General features: G+C 37.5%; 1 protein-coding gene across 6 annotated transcripts in view; it reads right to left on the reverse strand.

Annotated features, from left to right (window-relative positions):
• The window catches only part of PLA2G4A (phospholipase A2 group IVA), a 149,297-nt gene that overhangs the window by 108,880 nt on the left and 21,987 nt on the right, over positions 1–18,430 (reverse strand). For 2 of the 6 annotated variants that reach the window (XM_014865783.3, XM_070497087.1), the window contains one exon: positions 7,169–7,271. In XM_014865783.3, coding sequence (XP_014721269.1) covers positions 7,169–7,201 — 33 coding nt within the window. In that variant the 5' untranslated portion in view covers positions 7,202–7,271. Of the gene's footprint in view, positions 1–7,168; positions 7,272–9,167; positions 9,327–12,562; positions 12,635–13,008; positions 13,167–18,430 lie in introns of those variants that run through there. The other 4 variants (XM_070497084.1, XM_014865785.3, XM_070497086.1 and 1 more) reach the window with 4 other exon arrangements.

Raw genomic sequence — 18,430 nt, forward strand, 5'->3', positions numbered from 1 at the left:
TGAAAACAGCTACTGTATTAAATTCATTCTGGATAATTATATTGGGATCTGTAACTAAAATGATTGGGGGCTGGGAAAAAGAACCAATTTGTACAAAATCAATTTGATGATTGTCCTAATCTGTTGAAAGCTCTACTGTTACAAAGAACCAAAGAAACAATCATAAAACAAATCTGGTAGAAGAGAAGGTAGATTCTGCATGCAAATATTTTTTTCTCTGTTCAACTGCCATTGCCTAATTTTAACCCTAACTAAAATTAAAGACTGTTAGCATGATAAAGTCTACAAAATCTCGTTATCAAACCCAGAAACTGTGATCATCACAATCAGCAACAGGCAACTTCAAACAGATCTCAGAAATGTTTTAAAAAGAATTGCTGCATTGATATCATACAAGAGTCATGATACTTTTTTATAAGATGCTTATTTTCAGTTTCACTTCCTGGTGTGGAGTTTCATTCTAACGCATTTAAGAGGCACAGGCATTGTGTTCCTATTCTCCCACATTTTTTAAAGAGAGATCAGTTTTTACAATCTACAGTGCTATCTAAACCTGCTTTAAGAATTCTCAGCCCTCCCACCGGCCCGGCGGTGCGTGCGGGCAGTCGGCGAGGGGGCGGGACACGTCGGCGCTGCCACCACCGCGCCGCTTCCTGGGCTGCGTCCCCGCATCGGTCCCACGGCGCCGCGCGGCCCAGCCCGGCTGAGTTAGGACTGGGAGGTATAAGTACACCTTTGCCCTCCTGGACAGGCTCATTAGAACACGTGAAGTAGCGGGTGCACTTGGAAAGTTTTCCTCACACATTCTCAAAAGACATTTTGGGTGGCAGAGATACTTATTTGGTTTAGAATTACTAACTTAGGTGATATGTCGTGTTCATTCAAATCTAAGATGTCTTTTCATTGTTGATTTTCGGATGTGAACGTTAAATCTAGTAGATTCAACAGACTTGAAAATATAGATATATTTACAGGTGCCATTTTGGATACTTTATCCTTATTTTAAGGGACTTCTTAAAAACCTACTCTTTATCTTACTTGTTCTTTTTATTAAGTAGTAGGTGAAAGATTCACAACTAAAAGGCACAGACAAAAGTCAGAAGAGTATTTACAATAAAGTGCCTTATATTTTCTAGCTCCATTTTCTGCCTTGGTTTCCTCATCAGTAAAATGGCAATTTTAATATCACCAACTACATGGGATTTCTCAAGGGTCCCCCGGTACAAACCCAGACTCCAAAACTAGCATCTCACACAGGGCAATACTGAATGTCAAGTTTGGGGATAACATCACCATCTGTGGAAATCTCTTAAGATGAGGCGATGACCTATCTTGTGGGCATTGTCTAAAGGCACTATTGATTCAGAGTAAAAGAAGGCGTTGGGGAAGTCCACTTGTGATCACTGCAGATTAGATAATCTGGGTTAACACTTCCCACTGAAAATAACTAAAACTGGGTAAAGTTCTACAAAATAAGTAAGAATTTTCCTAAAAGTAACTGTGATGTTTCATTTGTCAACTTGACCGGCCACCAGGTGCTCAGACTAAACGTTACTTCTGGGCGTGTCTGTGAGGGTGTTTCCAGATACGATTAGCTTTTGAATCAGTGGACTCAAGAAAGTAAATCGCCCTTCTCAGTGTGGGTGGACATCGTCCAATCTGTTGAAGGCCTGAATAGAACAAAAGGAGGAATTCGTCCCTTTTTTCCCGTCTCACTGCTTGAGCTGAGACATCTCATTTCATCTTCTGACCTTAGACTGATATTTACACCATTAGCTCCCGGGGTTCTTAAGACTCTGGACTTGGACTGAATTATACTCCTGTCTTTCCTGGGTCTCCAGTCTGACGTCGGCAGACCGTTGGACTTCTCAGCCTTCATAACCGCATGAGGCAATTCTTCATAATAAATCTCCATACATAGATCAATCTATCTGCTATGGTCTGAATGCCTGTGTCCCCCCAAAATTCATGTGTTGCAGTCCTAACCCTCCAAAGATGACGGTATTAGGATCTGTGACCTTTGGGAGATGCAATCCCTCGTGAATGGATTATAAAAGAGAATCCAGAGATATTCCTTGCCCCTTTCACCTTGTGAGGATGCAGCGGCTATGAACCAGGAAGAGGGCCCTCACCAAATACAACCAGGCTAGTGCCTTGATCTTGGACTTTCCAGCCTCCAGAACTGTGAGCAATAAATTTCCGTTTCTTATAAGCTACCTAGTCTGTGGTATTTTGTTATAGCAGCCTGAATGAATTAAGACATTATCTATCACCTATCTATCTATCTATCTATCTATCTACCTATCTATCTATCCATCCATCCATCCATCCATCCATCCATCCATCCATCTATCTATCTATCTCCTTTTGATTCTGTTTCTCTGGAGAACCTTGACTAATATAGTAACAAAGAAGTAACAAGATAAGAAGGCTTTAACTACCAGGACAGAGATCAAGGATCAAGGAGAGCACAGAAATGCAGGGAGGTGAGCGCAGTTTTGCCAGGAGGCCATTTGCAGATCCAGAAAGGAGTAGGCTGAGAGACTGAGCAGCCCTGAGGGATTCTGAGCCTTCTAAGGATAAGGACCGGAGCAAACCACCCCGCATTTCAAGTTGAAAACTCCATGGACTGCACCATAGTGTACTGCCAGCCCATTTTTGCATCATCCAGGCAGCCCAGAAAACAACTAACCTAAAACTGGGATTACATTTGTCCCAGACTGCTAGTTTTCCTAGGAGCCTGACAGAAGCAAATGAAATTCTCCCTGAAAAATTATTCCTACAGGTAATTTTTCATTACGATGTTAAGCAAAATCAAAGATAATTAGTAACCTGAGGAGGTATGACACCAAGACCACAAACCAGGGCAATGAATTAACAGGCCCCAAAACAGACTGACCCCTCCATAGAAACAGCCATATTGTACTTAGAATGTTCAAGGAAATGGAAGTCAGACTTATGTATGACTACATGGAACTGGAACTCTGAAAACATGGCTGAGAAGATTTAAAAAAGAACCAAGTAGAAATTCAAGAACTGAAAATAAACTGGGTGACCTTCTAGGGATTTCTGATCTATGTTCTGCAGCAAAGAAACAGAACCATGAACATTCCTTTAAATGCGTGCACATCGCCTCAGGTTAGAGGCTGTGGCGGGGAATGGCTGCTGGCAGGGATAGGTTAGAAGCTTATCACTAATTGTCTTCTTCCTCACTTTTCTAGAATTTGTTAGTGCTCACAAAAAATATATTTGCCTTAAACTCATTATTAGTTTGTGCACAGTGCTGTGCTTTTGTAATAGTAGTTTTCTCACCTTTATATTTTTGGTTTCCTAGTAGCAGCATCTCACCTGAGATCCCCTGGACATTCCCATCTTATAAAGTTTCTAAAGATTGCTTTTGTACACATAACAACTTATTACTTAATGAAGCCCTGTGAGGCAGACACAGGAGGTACTATTCATGCCCTGCTTTCCATATGCAGCAGTTAAAACTCAGAGTTAAGTGTTCATGAGCACGTAACCGAAGACTGGGGCTGCCACTGGAACACTAGTTCTTTGATTACGTCCCCAGTGGGGTTTTTTCCCCCTGTGTTACCGTAATAATCTGAATAATACCTTTATACATTTTGCTAAAATTTCCAGTCATCCTACAACGACATTTTTCAAAGGCCCCTGTATTTTAGCGGGCAGTCATGCTGGCATACTAGTCATGCTAGCATGTGGTTGACTGTCTCTACTGTGAAGACAACCTTACTTTCTGTGGATGTGGGGCAGTGACCCTCCACTGCTAATAGGTGGTGGGAAGAGGTGTGGCTTTTTTTTAACTCCAAGGAAGTGATTCATATTTTCGGAGTAAAAAGATGGAAATTTTTACGAATATTTTATACTTGATCTATCCTTGTAAAACTGATGTATCCTTGGTCCAAAAGAATTTCAGTAAATCCTGGAGAAATAAATATCTTCCAGGTTGGAAAGCACCTCACAACTCTGACATATGGAAACTGAATTCTGCCATATATTTATCACCCCATTTTCTACCACATTCTTTCCTTTTTTTTTTGTTTTTTGCTGAGGAAGATTTGCCCTGATCTGCCTCTTTGTTTTTATGTGACCAAATGTAACTACTAGGCCATCAGGGCTGGCCCTCTACCACCTTCTTCAAAGCCAGCACCATTGGAAGCAAGAGAACTTTGCTGACTGTAAATTGCTGCATCAGCCCACAGGATTCTCCAACATGTCACTGCATCACAGGCGTGGTGAAAACGAGTCCAGTCTTCTGTGCCCTGAGGCAGCCAAAACTGCATTGGCCTGTCTGGCACCATTCATTACTAGTTAACAGGCTTCATTTTCCCCATCATTCCTTTTTACTAAACTTGTTCTGTTGAGTGCGCTCACATAGATTTTGAAAAATATCTTGCTGTGAAAACGAGAGCAGGGAATTTTGTCCCTGAAACAATTTACACACACACTTGCATATAGGTGTTTTTCATACGCACACAGCAAGAACAAGAAGAATGAACAAAACTATAAAGCTCTCAGGATCCTCTTCATTTAACAGGGCTATAAATGGGAATACTAATTGAGTGTCCACCTCTAAATGCGGGGAAGGCAATGAAAAATGTGGTACGGGTATGTGGTTTTTGTGTGCTTCGGCATATTCAAGTGCCACATAGGTAATTACTATGGCCTCAATATTTAGCTATAGTTCACAAGATTTGCCAAAAAAAGTGACAGCAATGAGTCTTAAACTATCCAGATGCAGTTTGATTTTTAAATCTGCTCTGCCATGTTAAAGAAGAAACTACATAGCCAGCTCACAAGGTCATTTGACACAGCCATGTGGGGACTGCACAGCAGTCAGTACCAAGGCTGGTCAGATTAGGTAGACGAGTGAAGGTCATTTGATATGATAACGTCCTTTGAAATGCTTTATGCTCCAAGCATACTGAACTCCCTTCATTTCCTTAAATCATGTACTTTCTCACCTCCAGACTCCTTCACATATGCTCTTTTCCAATCCAGAAAAGTCATTTTCTCCCTCATCTCCTAACTTCTACTAAACGTTCAGGTCTATGCTTACATGTCACTTCCTCTAGGAATTCCAGAAGGATTCCTGTTATTAGTTGTTCATGTTGCATTTTCCCAGAGTGATTTTCATTATCTCTTATCGGGGCCCTTAATAAACATCATGGTTATTGTGAATAAATTGCTCACTTCTCTGCTAGACATAAGCTCAATTCAGGGACTCTCTTCAATTCACCTTTGTATCCTCAGAGCCTACCGACAGAGAGTGGTACACGATGAGCATTCAATAAATAGTGATAAGTGCTCAGAAAAAAAAAAAACTGAAAATAGATTTAGAGGTTCAATATTGTTACCATGTCACCATCATAACATGATATCATGTTATCATGATCTATAGAATCAGGACAGTACCAATAAAAATCCTGGCAGTTTTGTGTGTGTGTGTGTGTGTGTTTGTGAGTGCGTGTGTGTAAATTAATAAATTGATTCCAAAATTTATATGGAGATGCAGAACATAGCCAAAACAATCTTGAAGAAGAAAAAGTTGGAGGATTTACCCTACCGTGTGTAAAGACATGTTTCAAAGCTACAGAAATTAAGGTAGATTGGTCTTGGGGAAAACCAAGACTAATAAACCAAGAGAACAGAACAGAAATCAAGCCAGGTATATGTTGTTGCCTGATTTACAGCAAAGGTGGCACTGCCATTCAGTGAGGACATGACGGTTATCAGTAGACTAGATAAATAGTTTGTGGTATTCAGATAGTGAAATACTACATGGCCATGTAAAAGTGTGGAATTCTGTTACTCATAAGACCATGAATAAATCTCACAGATACAATGTTGAATGCAGACATATACATGAAGGTCAAGAACAGGCAAACTTATCTACAGTAATAGAAGTCAAATATTCATTAACATTGTGGAGTTTATTGACTTGGACAGGACAGGAGCAACTCTTCTGGGGTATTTATAATGTTGTGTATTTTCATCTGGATGATGGCTTCACTGGGGGGATACATACATTAAAATCTATCAAGCTGAACACTTAAGATGTGTGCACTTTATATATGTCTACCTCAATTTTAAAAAAAACAGTCAAACATAAAGAGAAGCTGCAAAGAAAACTGAGAAGAAACCAAGAGCAAAGAAACAAGAAACAGGACCAGAGAAATCTGAAACAGAACCAGCGAAAACTGAGAAGAGTTTTAAGAAGAGGGAAATGACCAGCAAAGGTGGGGGTGGAGGTGGAGGGGAAACTAAGAGTCCATCAGATTCAGCACCAAAGAGGCCCTTAATATGACTTTTTCGAGAAGTAGAAGAGCTGAGTCAGTTCTCAATGATTCAAGCCATGAATGGAGGGCGGAAGGCACTACAAAGAATTGTAGGATATGAATCCTTGCTACCCAGGCAGGGAGACAAAGAGGATGATAGCTAGAGAGGGACGTAGTGGGAGAGAACCATGTTCCATTTTAAGTAAAAATGAGATAGTGGATTATTCCTTAATATTCATAAAAACTATTTCTGGTCCATATAAACCTAACTGGATCTCAAGTTTTGAATTCATCAAAGAAATCTTTCCTCTGTTTTTTTGATCAGTAGAGAGAATGCATACTTCCCATGGAGTTTAGAAAATTACATACTAAAATTTGAATTACTCAATTCTTTACTAAAGATTAACCACCCATGGAAGAGTTCGTTTAAACATATCTAACTAAGGGAAAGTTTACAGAATTAGTTACCCTGGAAATGCATACCAAAATATAGCCCTCAGACGCAATAGTTCTTTCATCTTCTCTCCACCAATTCACATCAAGGGTATGTTATGCAGGCTGATATTGGTAAGTGATAACTACATTGTTTATTGTTCCATGAAAGTACAGTACTGTTACAGAAGTTTCGGTATTTTTTCCCTGCACGTACCTCTTTTCTGGAAACTTACAGTGATAAAAAAAAAGAGAAATGGGTTAGTTTTATTATATATCATAGTCTATTTGTACCACATTGAGTTCATATGAGTTTCATTAAAAATCCAGGGTTTGTCATAGAGTCTTTACTTTGTAGCAATATCAGCAATCTCATGCACAGAAGTATATATCTGCCCCCTCTCCCAGAAAGAATATATAAACAGTAAATGACTTACTATAATGTGCTGATAAGGATCTATAAATGACATTTTGGTTTCAATTACAGGAAATCTCTTCACACTTCAAAGGTCTTCTCTGGCCCTCTTGGTTCTTTAAAACCTACAAAATAAACAATCACAATTGTTAAGCTTCCTCTTCGATGCAGTTCCAAGATTTAAATAACAATGAGTAGAAACCTTAGGAAGTAAGTCTACTCAAGGGGACGAGATAGATGGAGTTCCCTAATTGTTTATATGCGTGGATATACACACAGAACTTAGGGGAAGGGGAAGCATATCTTGATGGTACTGTTTAATTTCCATGTTTATTTATTCTATAATTATTAGGAAACTCCAGGATTTTTTTTTTTTTGGCATTTGCCAAGTATTTTATGAGAAATTCATTGAAATTACGGAAAATTAAAATGATTTTTGTACTGTTTATAATCAAAAAGCCACATGCCATTGTTTGTTTTCTCAATTTGGTCAGTATTACACAAATTCACAGTAAGAAAGGAATATTTTTCACCTTAGCTATTCGCGAAAAATTTAAAAAGTATATTCATGTTCAACTTCAACTTTACTGCTGACATTTTAAAAATGTTTGTTCATTCTAAGGTGCCAGTTTAATTTGGAAGCAGTTAAATAAAAAGTATTTTAATGTAAAGATACCCTCTATACTTTGCTTTTTTCTTCTACAATTACTCCATATTATTTAAAATCCAATAAACTAGTTAATGAACGTCTTTGTTCTTCCATCATAGACTTTTTCCTTGAGACCTAACAACACATACTTATATTTTAGCATTTTATATATCACATCTAATTTGGAACACCTTTTCAAATATCTTTATTATTTATGATTCATATGAAAATTCTAAAATGTTTTTATTTCAGAATAAATAAAACATTTTAAAGTTTTAAAACCTTTTTCTTTTTAAACATCCCATTTTAAAAATCATGCAAAATGATTCATACTCATTGTCACAAACATGAAGTGTAGAAGTGAATAAAGTGTAATCACTATTTTCATTTTCATGTGTACCCTTCCAGACTATTTCAATGTGTATTTACATATTTAGAGTAAAAAGGAAGTGAGAATTTGAGGTTATTTTTAACACAAATGGGATCTTATAATATACCCTTGATTTTTAAAACTCACTTCATCATTTTTTCCCAAGCAAAAAGGAGTTTATTTATTTATTTATTTTTAAGACTTCATTTTTTAGAGCAGTTTTAGGTTTACAGCAAAATTGAGAGGAAAATACAGAGATTTCCCATATACTACCTGCTCCCACATTATCAGCATCCCTCAGCACAGAGGGACATTTGTTGCAACTGATGAACCTGTATTAGCACATTATCATCACCCAAAGACCATAGTTTACTTTAAGGTTCACTCTTAGTGTTCTCCATGCTCTGGGTTTGGACACATGTATAATGACATGGATCCATCACTATAATATCATACAGAGCATGATATCAATGCCTAAAAAATCCTCTGTGCTCTGTCTCTTCATCTCTCCCTATCTCCCAACACCTGGGAACCACCTCTCTTTCCACTGTCTCCATAGTTTTGCCTTTTCCCGAATGTCATATAGTTGGAATCACACAACATGCAGCATTTTCAAACTGGCTTCTTCCACTTAGTAACATGCATTTAAGTTTTCTCTATCCGTGTTCATGGCTTGATAACTCATTTCTTTTTAGCAGTGAATAACATTCTGTTGTCTGGATATATCAGTGTACTCATCCATTCACCTGCTGAAGGACATCTTGGTTCCTTCCAAATTTTGGCAATTGTGAATAAAGCTGCTATAAACATCTATGTGCAAGTTTTCGTGTGGACATAAGTTTTCAACTCCTTTGGGTAAATACCAAGGGGCATGATTACTGGATCATATGGCAAAAGTATGTTTAGCTTTATAAGAAACCACGAAACTGCCTTTCAAAGTGGTTGTACCATTTTGCACTCCTACTGGTGGTATATTACTTTTCTGTTGCTCCGCATCCTCACCAGCATCTGATGTTGTCAGTGTTCCAGATTTGGTCCATTCGAATAGGTGTGTAGTGGTATCTCATTGTTGTTTTCATTTGCATTTCCCTGATGACATATGATGTGAAGCTTCTTTTCATAAGATTATTTGCCATCTGTATATCTTCTTTGGTGAGGTACCTGTTAAGGTTTTTGGTCCACTTTTTAATTCGGGTTGTTTGTTTTCTTATTGTTGACTTTTAAAAGTTCTTTGTATATTTTGGATAAGAGTTCTTTATCAGAGTATCTTTTGCAAATATTTTCTCCCAGTCTGCCTTCATCAATTTTTAATGTGAGAAATATGACATGATACTATAAGAGATAAAAATCACCCATTGTCTCCTATTTAAAAATTATATAAAATGAGAATCCACTTTCTTCATTCTGGTTCATCAAGAATCATTCTTTTTACTGGGAAAATAACTTTTTAAAAATTAAAAAATTTATTTACTTTAATTATTTCTTAGGTTCCCAAAGCTTGATTATTTTTATCTTCTCATAGCGCATTTTCATCAGGATGAAAATGCAGGCAGCATTTTAAATCAAGATGAGGCCAAATCATCATTCTCATTTTATCATAATAAATTACTATAATCTTTGTCATGCATTTGCTTATTTTAAATCTAATTTTAAAAAATTTTGCTGATAACATTAGCCAGTCACTAATTGCCTTAGCTATCACATTTCTGTTATTTTGTTTGGATCTGGCTATTAATGTCAATAACTTTCAAATCTTTACTGCGATATCATCTTTCCAGTGAAGTCTTCCCTAACCATATTACTTAAAATGGCAGAAACCCCACTTTCTCGCTTTATTGCCATCTAACATCTACGATAAAGTTTTCATTGTGTCTTTTTTGTCTCGCTCTCCTTTCCCTTAATTAGAATATAAGCTCCATGAAGGCAGATGTTTTTTGTGTTTTATTCTTTATGATATTTCCAGCTCCTATGTTGGTACATATGGCCAATTAATATATATTTGTTGAATGAATGAACAAATTAATAAATAAGTGAATATATTTATACAAGAAGAACAATTTTCAATACCAGTTATACTAAAACATTTTAACCAAGTAAAAGAAAGTTTATTTACTATTCATCCATAAATAATATTATCCTCATCTCTATCTTCTATGTCATCTCACTTTGTTAATCAAGTCTGGGATGAGTTTCTCTTTTCCTTCTTATCATCTTCCCCTAATTATCCTCATATTACAAACATGATTGTTCACTTACCACCACACTATCCTGTGCCTTTGATTAAGCTCTAAGTATTCTTGCAACTAACTACATTTCACATTAAAGAAACGACAGTATGAGAAGATATAGGCAAAACTACAATAGGATAATTTGTCACTTTGGTATTTGTATTTGAATTTCTAACACAAGAAATATATATCTACATCAGATGATATGATGGTAACTATTTAGCACTTCCTATTATCAGGATTTTCTGAGCGATTTCTATTATATCTTGTTTAATTGTCAGCAATGACGTAATTGACCAGTGTGGCTGTTGTGTTTACGCTCATTAAACTCAAGATATGTCTACATCAGTTCCCAAGGCAGAGTACAGCTCATACTCAAGAGCTGCCAGTGGAATATATTCTTATGGATGATATACTATGCAAACAGCCAGCCTCATTCTCAGTCTAACCATCCAAATTCCCCTTATATCATTACCCCTCAGAAGTAATTTCTTAAGATGAATCCTTCTTTCAAGCACATGATAGAGCTCCCGGTCCTCAGAGCATGAGGCCTGTAATCACTGCAGTAGTAGCAATCCCTGAGAGCTGCATCCTTCCTTTGCAGAAGCTGAATGTCCACACAATTATAGGGCAATGCCAGGGCAATACTATCAGGGATGCAAGGCCTGAGGGAAAATCATGCTATTTTCTTCATTGAAGCAGAATAATTTGATGAAAACACCACTGGATGTGGGATCAGAAAGACCCTGATTCAAACTCCAGTTTCACAGGCCAGTTTACTCTGCCATAAACGTGAATAGCACTAACTTAACTGTTGTAGTAAGGATTAATGAGTTGATTACAGTGAAAGGCACCTGTCCCATAAAAGATACCCAGTGTATTTCTCTTTTACAATCAAGATCACATGGACTGACCACCAATAACTATACATTTACTTTGAAAGATGCACTGTCTGTTGTCATTATTGTTGTGACTGGAAAATTTTGACGGATTCATCATTCAACAAATACCTACAATATACTTTGCACTATGCAAGGCGCTAGGGAGCAATTGGTGAACCAGACAGATGTGCATTATGAAATTTTGTGGCCCTATAGACTCTTTACTTGATACTATCCACAGTGGAACCTTGAAATGTAAACAAGATTATGGTATTCTCACCAAAATTGTCCATTTTAAAAACAGTACTAATGACAGTGGCACAGCAGAGGAGCATCTGCTGGAATCCACGGACTTTCAATTCACAAACAGCAGCTTTACTCAAGAGATCTTCTCCCTAATCTGTGGTAGGCCCTGGGAATGCAATGGTGAATAAGGCATAGCTTTTGCCTTCAATAGGTAATCCAAGAGTGTCAATAAATGCAGCCTGGTCTGGTACTTCATGCTTACATGTTGCTAAAAGTAATATCACTTTCTATGATTAACGTCTACAATTGGAAGGGAATCTTGAAACCTACTCCTCTGTGAAAATATCTTCAGTGATTTCCTCTCCCTTTAGGATAAAGTCAGAAATTTTTAACATGGCCTACAGCTGTGGCTTTTGTACCTATTTACTGCAAAGCAAACAGAAAACCTTTTTACATCACAATATATGAATATATATACACACCTATATAAATAAAATGTGGAAGCAAATTTGATATGGCAGTTTTACTAAGAACAATGGACCCTGACCTTTATTCTATTTCATTTGTTTATTTTATTTTATTTATTTTTTTGAGGAAGATTAGCCCTGAGCTAACATCTGCTGCCAATCCTCCTCTTTTTGCTGAGGAAGACTGGCCCTGAGCTAACATCCGTGCCCATCTTCCTCTACTTTATATGTGGGACACCTACCACAGCATGGCTTGCCAAGCGGTGCCATGTCCACACCCGGGATCCGAACTGGCAAACCCCAGGCTGCCAAAGCGGAACGTGTGCATTTAACCACTGCGCCACCGGGCCGGCCCCTTCATTTGTTTAAATTTGGTAGCAACCCACTAAATTGATTTCATGACCCACTAATAGAAGTTTGAAAATGCTGGTCTAAAAGACTTCGAGATTGGATTTCTATCTATCTCCTCCACCTTATCCCACCACTTTCTCCTTTTCTTTCTGTGTGTTTCTCTACGGTTTTCTTTCCTTTCTTCAGACGTGTCATACTGTCTTCCACTCAAGGTTGTAACCTACCTCTTCTCTCCATCCATTTATTCAACAAATATTTAAGGCATAACTGGTATGCATCAAGAATTGTTCCAGTGTCTGGAGAGGCAAAAATGAATGAGTTAGATACATTCCCTTTCCTCTTGGAGCTTACATTTCTAGAAGGCAGTCAGAAAACAAGTAATCCAAGAAATGAATGAAACTGTTAGAAATAGAGATGTATAAAATTATGGGAACAAGCAAGAAGCAGAACTAGAGAATAACCTGAGGCCTGGGCTCTGGAAAGAAGCTAACCACAGAGGGTGAGGAGGCGATGGGTTTAGAATACAGTGCCCCAGGCAGGCATTTTGAAGAATTGAGAGAAGACAAGGGGCTGGCGAATGGTGAACAAAAGCGAAGGTGGCTTATGATACACAGGTTGGAAATATAAGTGCGGTAGATCATGTAGGGCCTTGTAGGCAACTACTGTTCACCTCGATCAAGCTCACCCATGCTTCAGGACTCAGCTTAAATGGCACTCCCATAGGGAAGACTCCATGACCTTCAGAGTATGTTTGGTCTGCCTGTTACTGGTTCCATTTGCCGTTGTAATTCTCCTTCAAACCTTTCATTCCTCTTGTACAATGTCTGCCTTTCCCGAGAGAATTGAAGATGTATAAAGTCGGTGACCATACTTATCTTGTTCATAGAGTTATCCCTAGTGCCTTGCACAGTGCCTAAAATATAGTAGGTTCAAGATAAATATTTGTTGGATGCCGATATGGATGGCTGCATAGATAAATATTACTCAATGCCGGGGTTATATATGAAGGAAATTCACAGAAAAGTACTGGCACCCTATTTTGATGTCCCTCTTATTCACTCCTAACTATTCTCAATATCAAAAATGTTAAATATCAGTCTCTAGTTAAAAAAAAAGAAGAAGAAAAAGCAGAACAAGTGAAATTCTAGAAGGGTTGAAACTAGCACTAAAATGTTTAGAGGAACTCTGCTGCTGGTGCCCACAGTTAGGTGTCAGCAACTTTATTTCCTGTTCTCATTTCCAGCAACTCCATTCATAATCTCTGTGTTCACCACTTAACTATTAAGCACTATTGTCACTACTGTATCCTGCAGCAAGACCTGGAAAGAGGTTCCCCTGAGATTAAAGCCAAAAGCAGGAAATATGCTTAAGATAGCTAACTGTTCAGGTCTACTAGCTTAGAAACTACAAGGTAAATAAATGCTAAACAAAATGACTCATAGCATTTAATCCTACAGCAACTCTCTTTTGTTCCTTAAATTCATTCAGTGCCCGCTCTTCTCTACCTTGATCAGAAATTTTCTTTTAACAACTGGATATATTTTTTTCTTAATGAATTCAGAAGTTAAAATACTAGGCCTATATCTTCATCGAAAATTAAACTTGATGTAGAGTTGAAGTTTATCTCCTCCCCCAGCTAGAGCCTATAGGGAAGGGTGAGGTCACTGATTTCTCTCCTCTGCCTACAGTCTAAACCTTCCAAACTTGAGACCTCTGATTTTTAACCCCTCATGGTTGGAGAAGGTTGAAGGGGAGAGATAAGGGGGCAAAAATGTTATTACTTCACAGTACTATTGTAAGCTGGCTTTGTGACCTCTGGGCCTGGTACATGTTAAAGATGATTCTTTCTCTCATGGATGCTTTTGTGGATTCTTCTGAGACACTGTATTTTTGAAATGGTCTTCGCTGTACTCTCTGACATGCACCAATGCATCTCTATTCTAACTGGAGTCTTACGCTTTCTTCTACAATCCCAGTGCATCCTGTGGTCCACGTCCATAGGTCTTCTTCTGAGGCTCCTTCACTCTATCAAGCAAACCCCTTGTATAGGGTATAAGACGAAAGAGTTCTCTTTAGTCCATGGAGAATACTCATAAGTATATCCTTTCTTCCAATAGACTCTGAGAATGCAATTACTTGCCATATGAAACTCTCTATTCTGCTACATGCATCCCTTTATATGTCTCAAGCATGACTAGATACCAGCCTACTGCAGGAGACACGTATTAACCCCTCTGATAAACTTTCTGAGTAGTCTCCTTAAAGGCCCCTCTCCAATTGAGGCTTAGGAGGTATATTCCTCCTGGATCTCTTCACCAAAGGAAGAAGGGTTCTACTCCAAGCAATGCTTCCAAAACAAACAAACAAACAAATAACAAGAGCAAAAAACTCTTCCAAAATCTTCCCCACAGCTCTACTCTTCCAATCCTTTAATACTTGTGAAGTATCTTTGGGGTCTCAGAGTTAAATAATGTTCTTATCCGCCAGCTTTTTTCAAAATGTAAAGAGATAGGCTGTATCACAATCCATTTTAGTATTTGATATATTAGGTCTTATATCTTAGGGTCTTGGCCAAAGCTTCCACTTTACAGTTCAAAAAATGGGTGGATCAGGGGCCAGCCTGGTGGCACAGCGGTTAAGTTTACATGTTCTGTTTGGGCGGCCAGGGGTTCACTGGTTCGAATCCTGGGTGTGGACCTGCATACCACTTGGCAAGCCATGCTGTGGCAGGCATCTCACATGTAAAGCAGAGGAAGATGAGCAGGGATGTCAGCTCAGGGCCAGTCTTCCTCAGCAAAAAGAGGAGGATTGGTTGTGGATGTTAGCTCAGGGCTAATCTTCCTCAAAACAAAACAAAAAAGAAAATATGCATGGATCAACTTCCAAAATGGCAGACTGAGGAAACTGGGAAATGCTCTCTGCAAAAAGCACTAATAAAAGTGGTCAGAGTCATCACAAACAGCAACTTGGATCAAAGACATACAACACATGAAAAGCATTTAATTTTTTTAAAATCTACTAAATTTCAATAAGAATAATGAGTCTGTGACATTTTAGCAGGGGGTTGCTCCTACTCCCTCATCCCTTAGTTCCACAGCGTGGAAGTTCTAACTGGGAAGGCAGGACAGCCCTAAGGATTTCTAGCTCTGCTGTTTTGCTTTTGGGGGTGAGGAGGGGTGTGGATAACTGTATTTGGAGCAAAGCATGGAAAATTCTATGACCAGCAATGTTTTCAAAAACAAGAGAAATGCCGTAGTAAACAATTAGGGCAGCTTAATGCTAGCATAGAATCCATACTGGTTGGGAAAATCAACAAAACAGCAGACCAGCCAGAAATTTAATAGAAAGATCTGGAGAAAGAGACAAGCAGAGTCTTGCTATGGCCCACTTATTCCAGGTGGTCTAGAAGACTGTGTGTATATTCAAGACTGAATAAGAAGAAAGCTATAGAAGAAAGCTGAGAGGTTCTTACCAAGATATTCACTAAATGTGAAGCCTTGTGAATGCAGAAAGTAAAACCTAGGGAGGACTTGTAAATTCCCTGTACCTTGAAAGCATTCCCTAAGCCACAGAGATTAAACAGCAAAGGGTAGAAGATTTACTTGCTCAAGTGTTTTAGCAAAACTTTGGCCAATCACAGCTGACAGTTAAGCTATGCTGACCCCAGAGCCCCTTAGGAAACTAGGCTTAAAAATAAAAACAAGATTAAAAGTAAAAACTGAGATGACATATCATCAGAGGCGGAACACTGTAGGGGAAGACTCCAGAGAATGAGGTGAGGAAAGTCAAACAAAGAGCAATGGCAACCTCCCCAGGGAGAGTATCAGAATCCAGAGTTGCTATAATATATAACCTGAAATTTCCAATTTTTAGCAACAAAAATAAAAAAAAAAAAAACCAGGAAAATGTGAGCCATACACAGGGAAAAAAGCAGTCAATAATTAACTATCTCTGAGGGACTCTAGATTATGAATTTAGCAGACAAATATTTCAAAGCATATGTTCCACAAATGTTCACAGAACTAAAGGAAATAATGCTTAACGAATTAAAGGAAACTATGGCACAATAACATATCAAATAAAGAATAACAATAAAGTGATACAGACATTAGAAAAAATAACCAAATAGAAATTCTAGAGTTAATAAATAATTGAAATGAAAAATTCACTACAGAGTATCAAAGTAGATTTGAGTTGGCAGAAGAATCAGTGAATTTAAAGATGTATTAATAGAGATTATCCAGTTGGAAGAACAGAAAGAAAAATAAAAAGAATGAAGAAAAATGAACAGTCTCAAAGACTGGGGCACAACATTGAGTAAATTAATGTGCATGTAAGGGGAATCTCAGAGAAGAGGAGAGAGAAAAAAGGAAAGAAAGAATATTTGAAGAAATAATGGCTGAAAATTTCCAGATTTGATTAAAAACATGTCAAAAAAGGGCTCAACCAATTCCAAGTGGGATAAACACAAAGAGATCCAGACTTAGACACATCATAGTCAAGCTCTTGAGAATCCAAGACAAAAAATCTTGGAAGTAGCAAGGGAAAATAGGTTCATTGCATACAAGGTAACGAAAATAAGATTAACGGGTGACTTCTCATCAGAACAATGGAGGCTTGAAGGCAGCAGGATGACATATTCAAAGTGAAGAAAGAACAAAACTGTCAACCAAGAATACTATATCCAAGAAAACTATCCTGTAAAAAAAAGGAGAAATAGAGACATTCCCACAGCAATAAAAACTGAGAAATTTTTTTGCTAGGGGACAAAGCACTACAAGAAATAGTGAAGAAAATTCAGGCTGAAAGGAAGTGACACCAGACAGTAACTCAAATCCACTCAAAGAAACAGCACTGAAAAAGGTAAGTATATAGACAAGTTAAAAATATAGCATAAATGTATATATTTTTCTCTTCTCTTCGCTAATATAGAATTTGATTGCATAAAATAATAATTATAAAATTGTATTTTGGGATTATTTAAAGATGTAATATATATGAAAATAATAGTACAAAAGAGGGGGGAGGGAATGAGCTATAACAAAGTAAGGAAATAACGCCAGATGGTAACCAAATCCACAGAAAGAAATGAACAATGCAGGCACACCTTGGAGATACTGAGGGTTCAGTTCCAGACCACTGCGATGAAGCAAATACCATAAGAAAGTGAGTCATCACAGAAATTTTTTGGATTCTCAGTGCATATAAAAGTTGCATTTACACTATACTGTAGTCTATTAAATGTGCAATAGCATTTTGTCTAAGAAAACAATGTACATACTTTAATTAAAAAATACTTTATTTCTAAAAAATGCCAACCATCATCTGAGCCATTAGCTAGTCCAAATATTTTTGCTGGTTGAGGGTCTTGCGAAAAATGCAATATCTGTGAAGTGCAATAAAGTGAAGCACCGTGAAACAAGGTATGCTTGTACCACAAATGGTAAATATGTAGGTCAATATAAAATATTCTATGAATATAGTTTTTCTCCTCTCTGAGTTTCTTTAAAGGACATAGAACATATAAAGTAATAAATTACAATACTGTATTATTGCATTTATAACATATATCAACGATATATATGATAATAGCACAAAGGAGTGTGAAGAGATTGGAACTAAATTAGAGCAAAATTTCTATATTGTACTGGAATTACGTTATTATTGACATAAAGTAGATTGTAATAAAGTAAGGTGCACCTAAAAATAATTCCCAGAGCAACCACTAAGAAAATCATTCAAAAATATAGTTAAAACATCAACAAAGAACCAAAATGGCCCACTGGAAAAGATCTACTTAACACAAGAAGCTGAGGAACAAAAAAGAAATAAACATAGAAAACAGAAAGCAAAATGGCAGATGGAAATCCAACCACAACTATAACAACATTAAATGCGAGTGGATTTAACACTCCAATCAAAAGGCAGAGGATGTCAGACTGGATAAAATCTAATACATACAAAAGACTAAAGAAATCCAAATAAGATTTATAGTTTAATTAATAGCATTATCCCAATGTCAGTTTCTCGGTTTCGATAATGTACTACAGTTATGTAAGATATTATTTTGGAGAAATCTGGGTAAAGGGTAT

Source organism: Equus asinus, chromosome 25, assembly GCF_041296235.1.
Source record: "Equus asinus isolate D_3611 breed Donkey chromosome 25, EquAss-T2T_v2, whole genome shotgun sequence".
NCBI classification, from domain to species: Eukaryota; Metazoa; Chordata; class Mammalia; order Perissodactyla; family Equidae; genus Equus; species Equus asinus.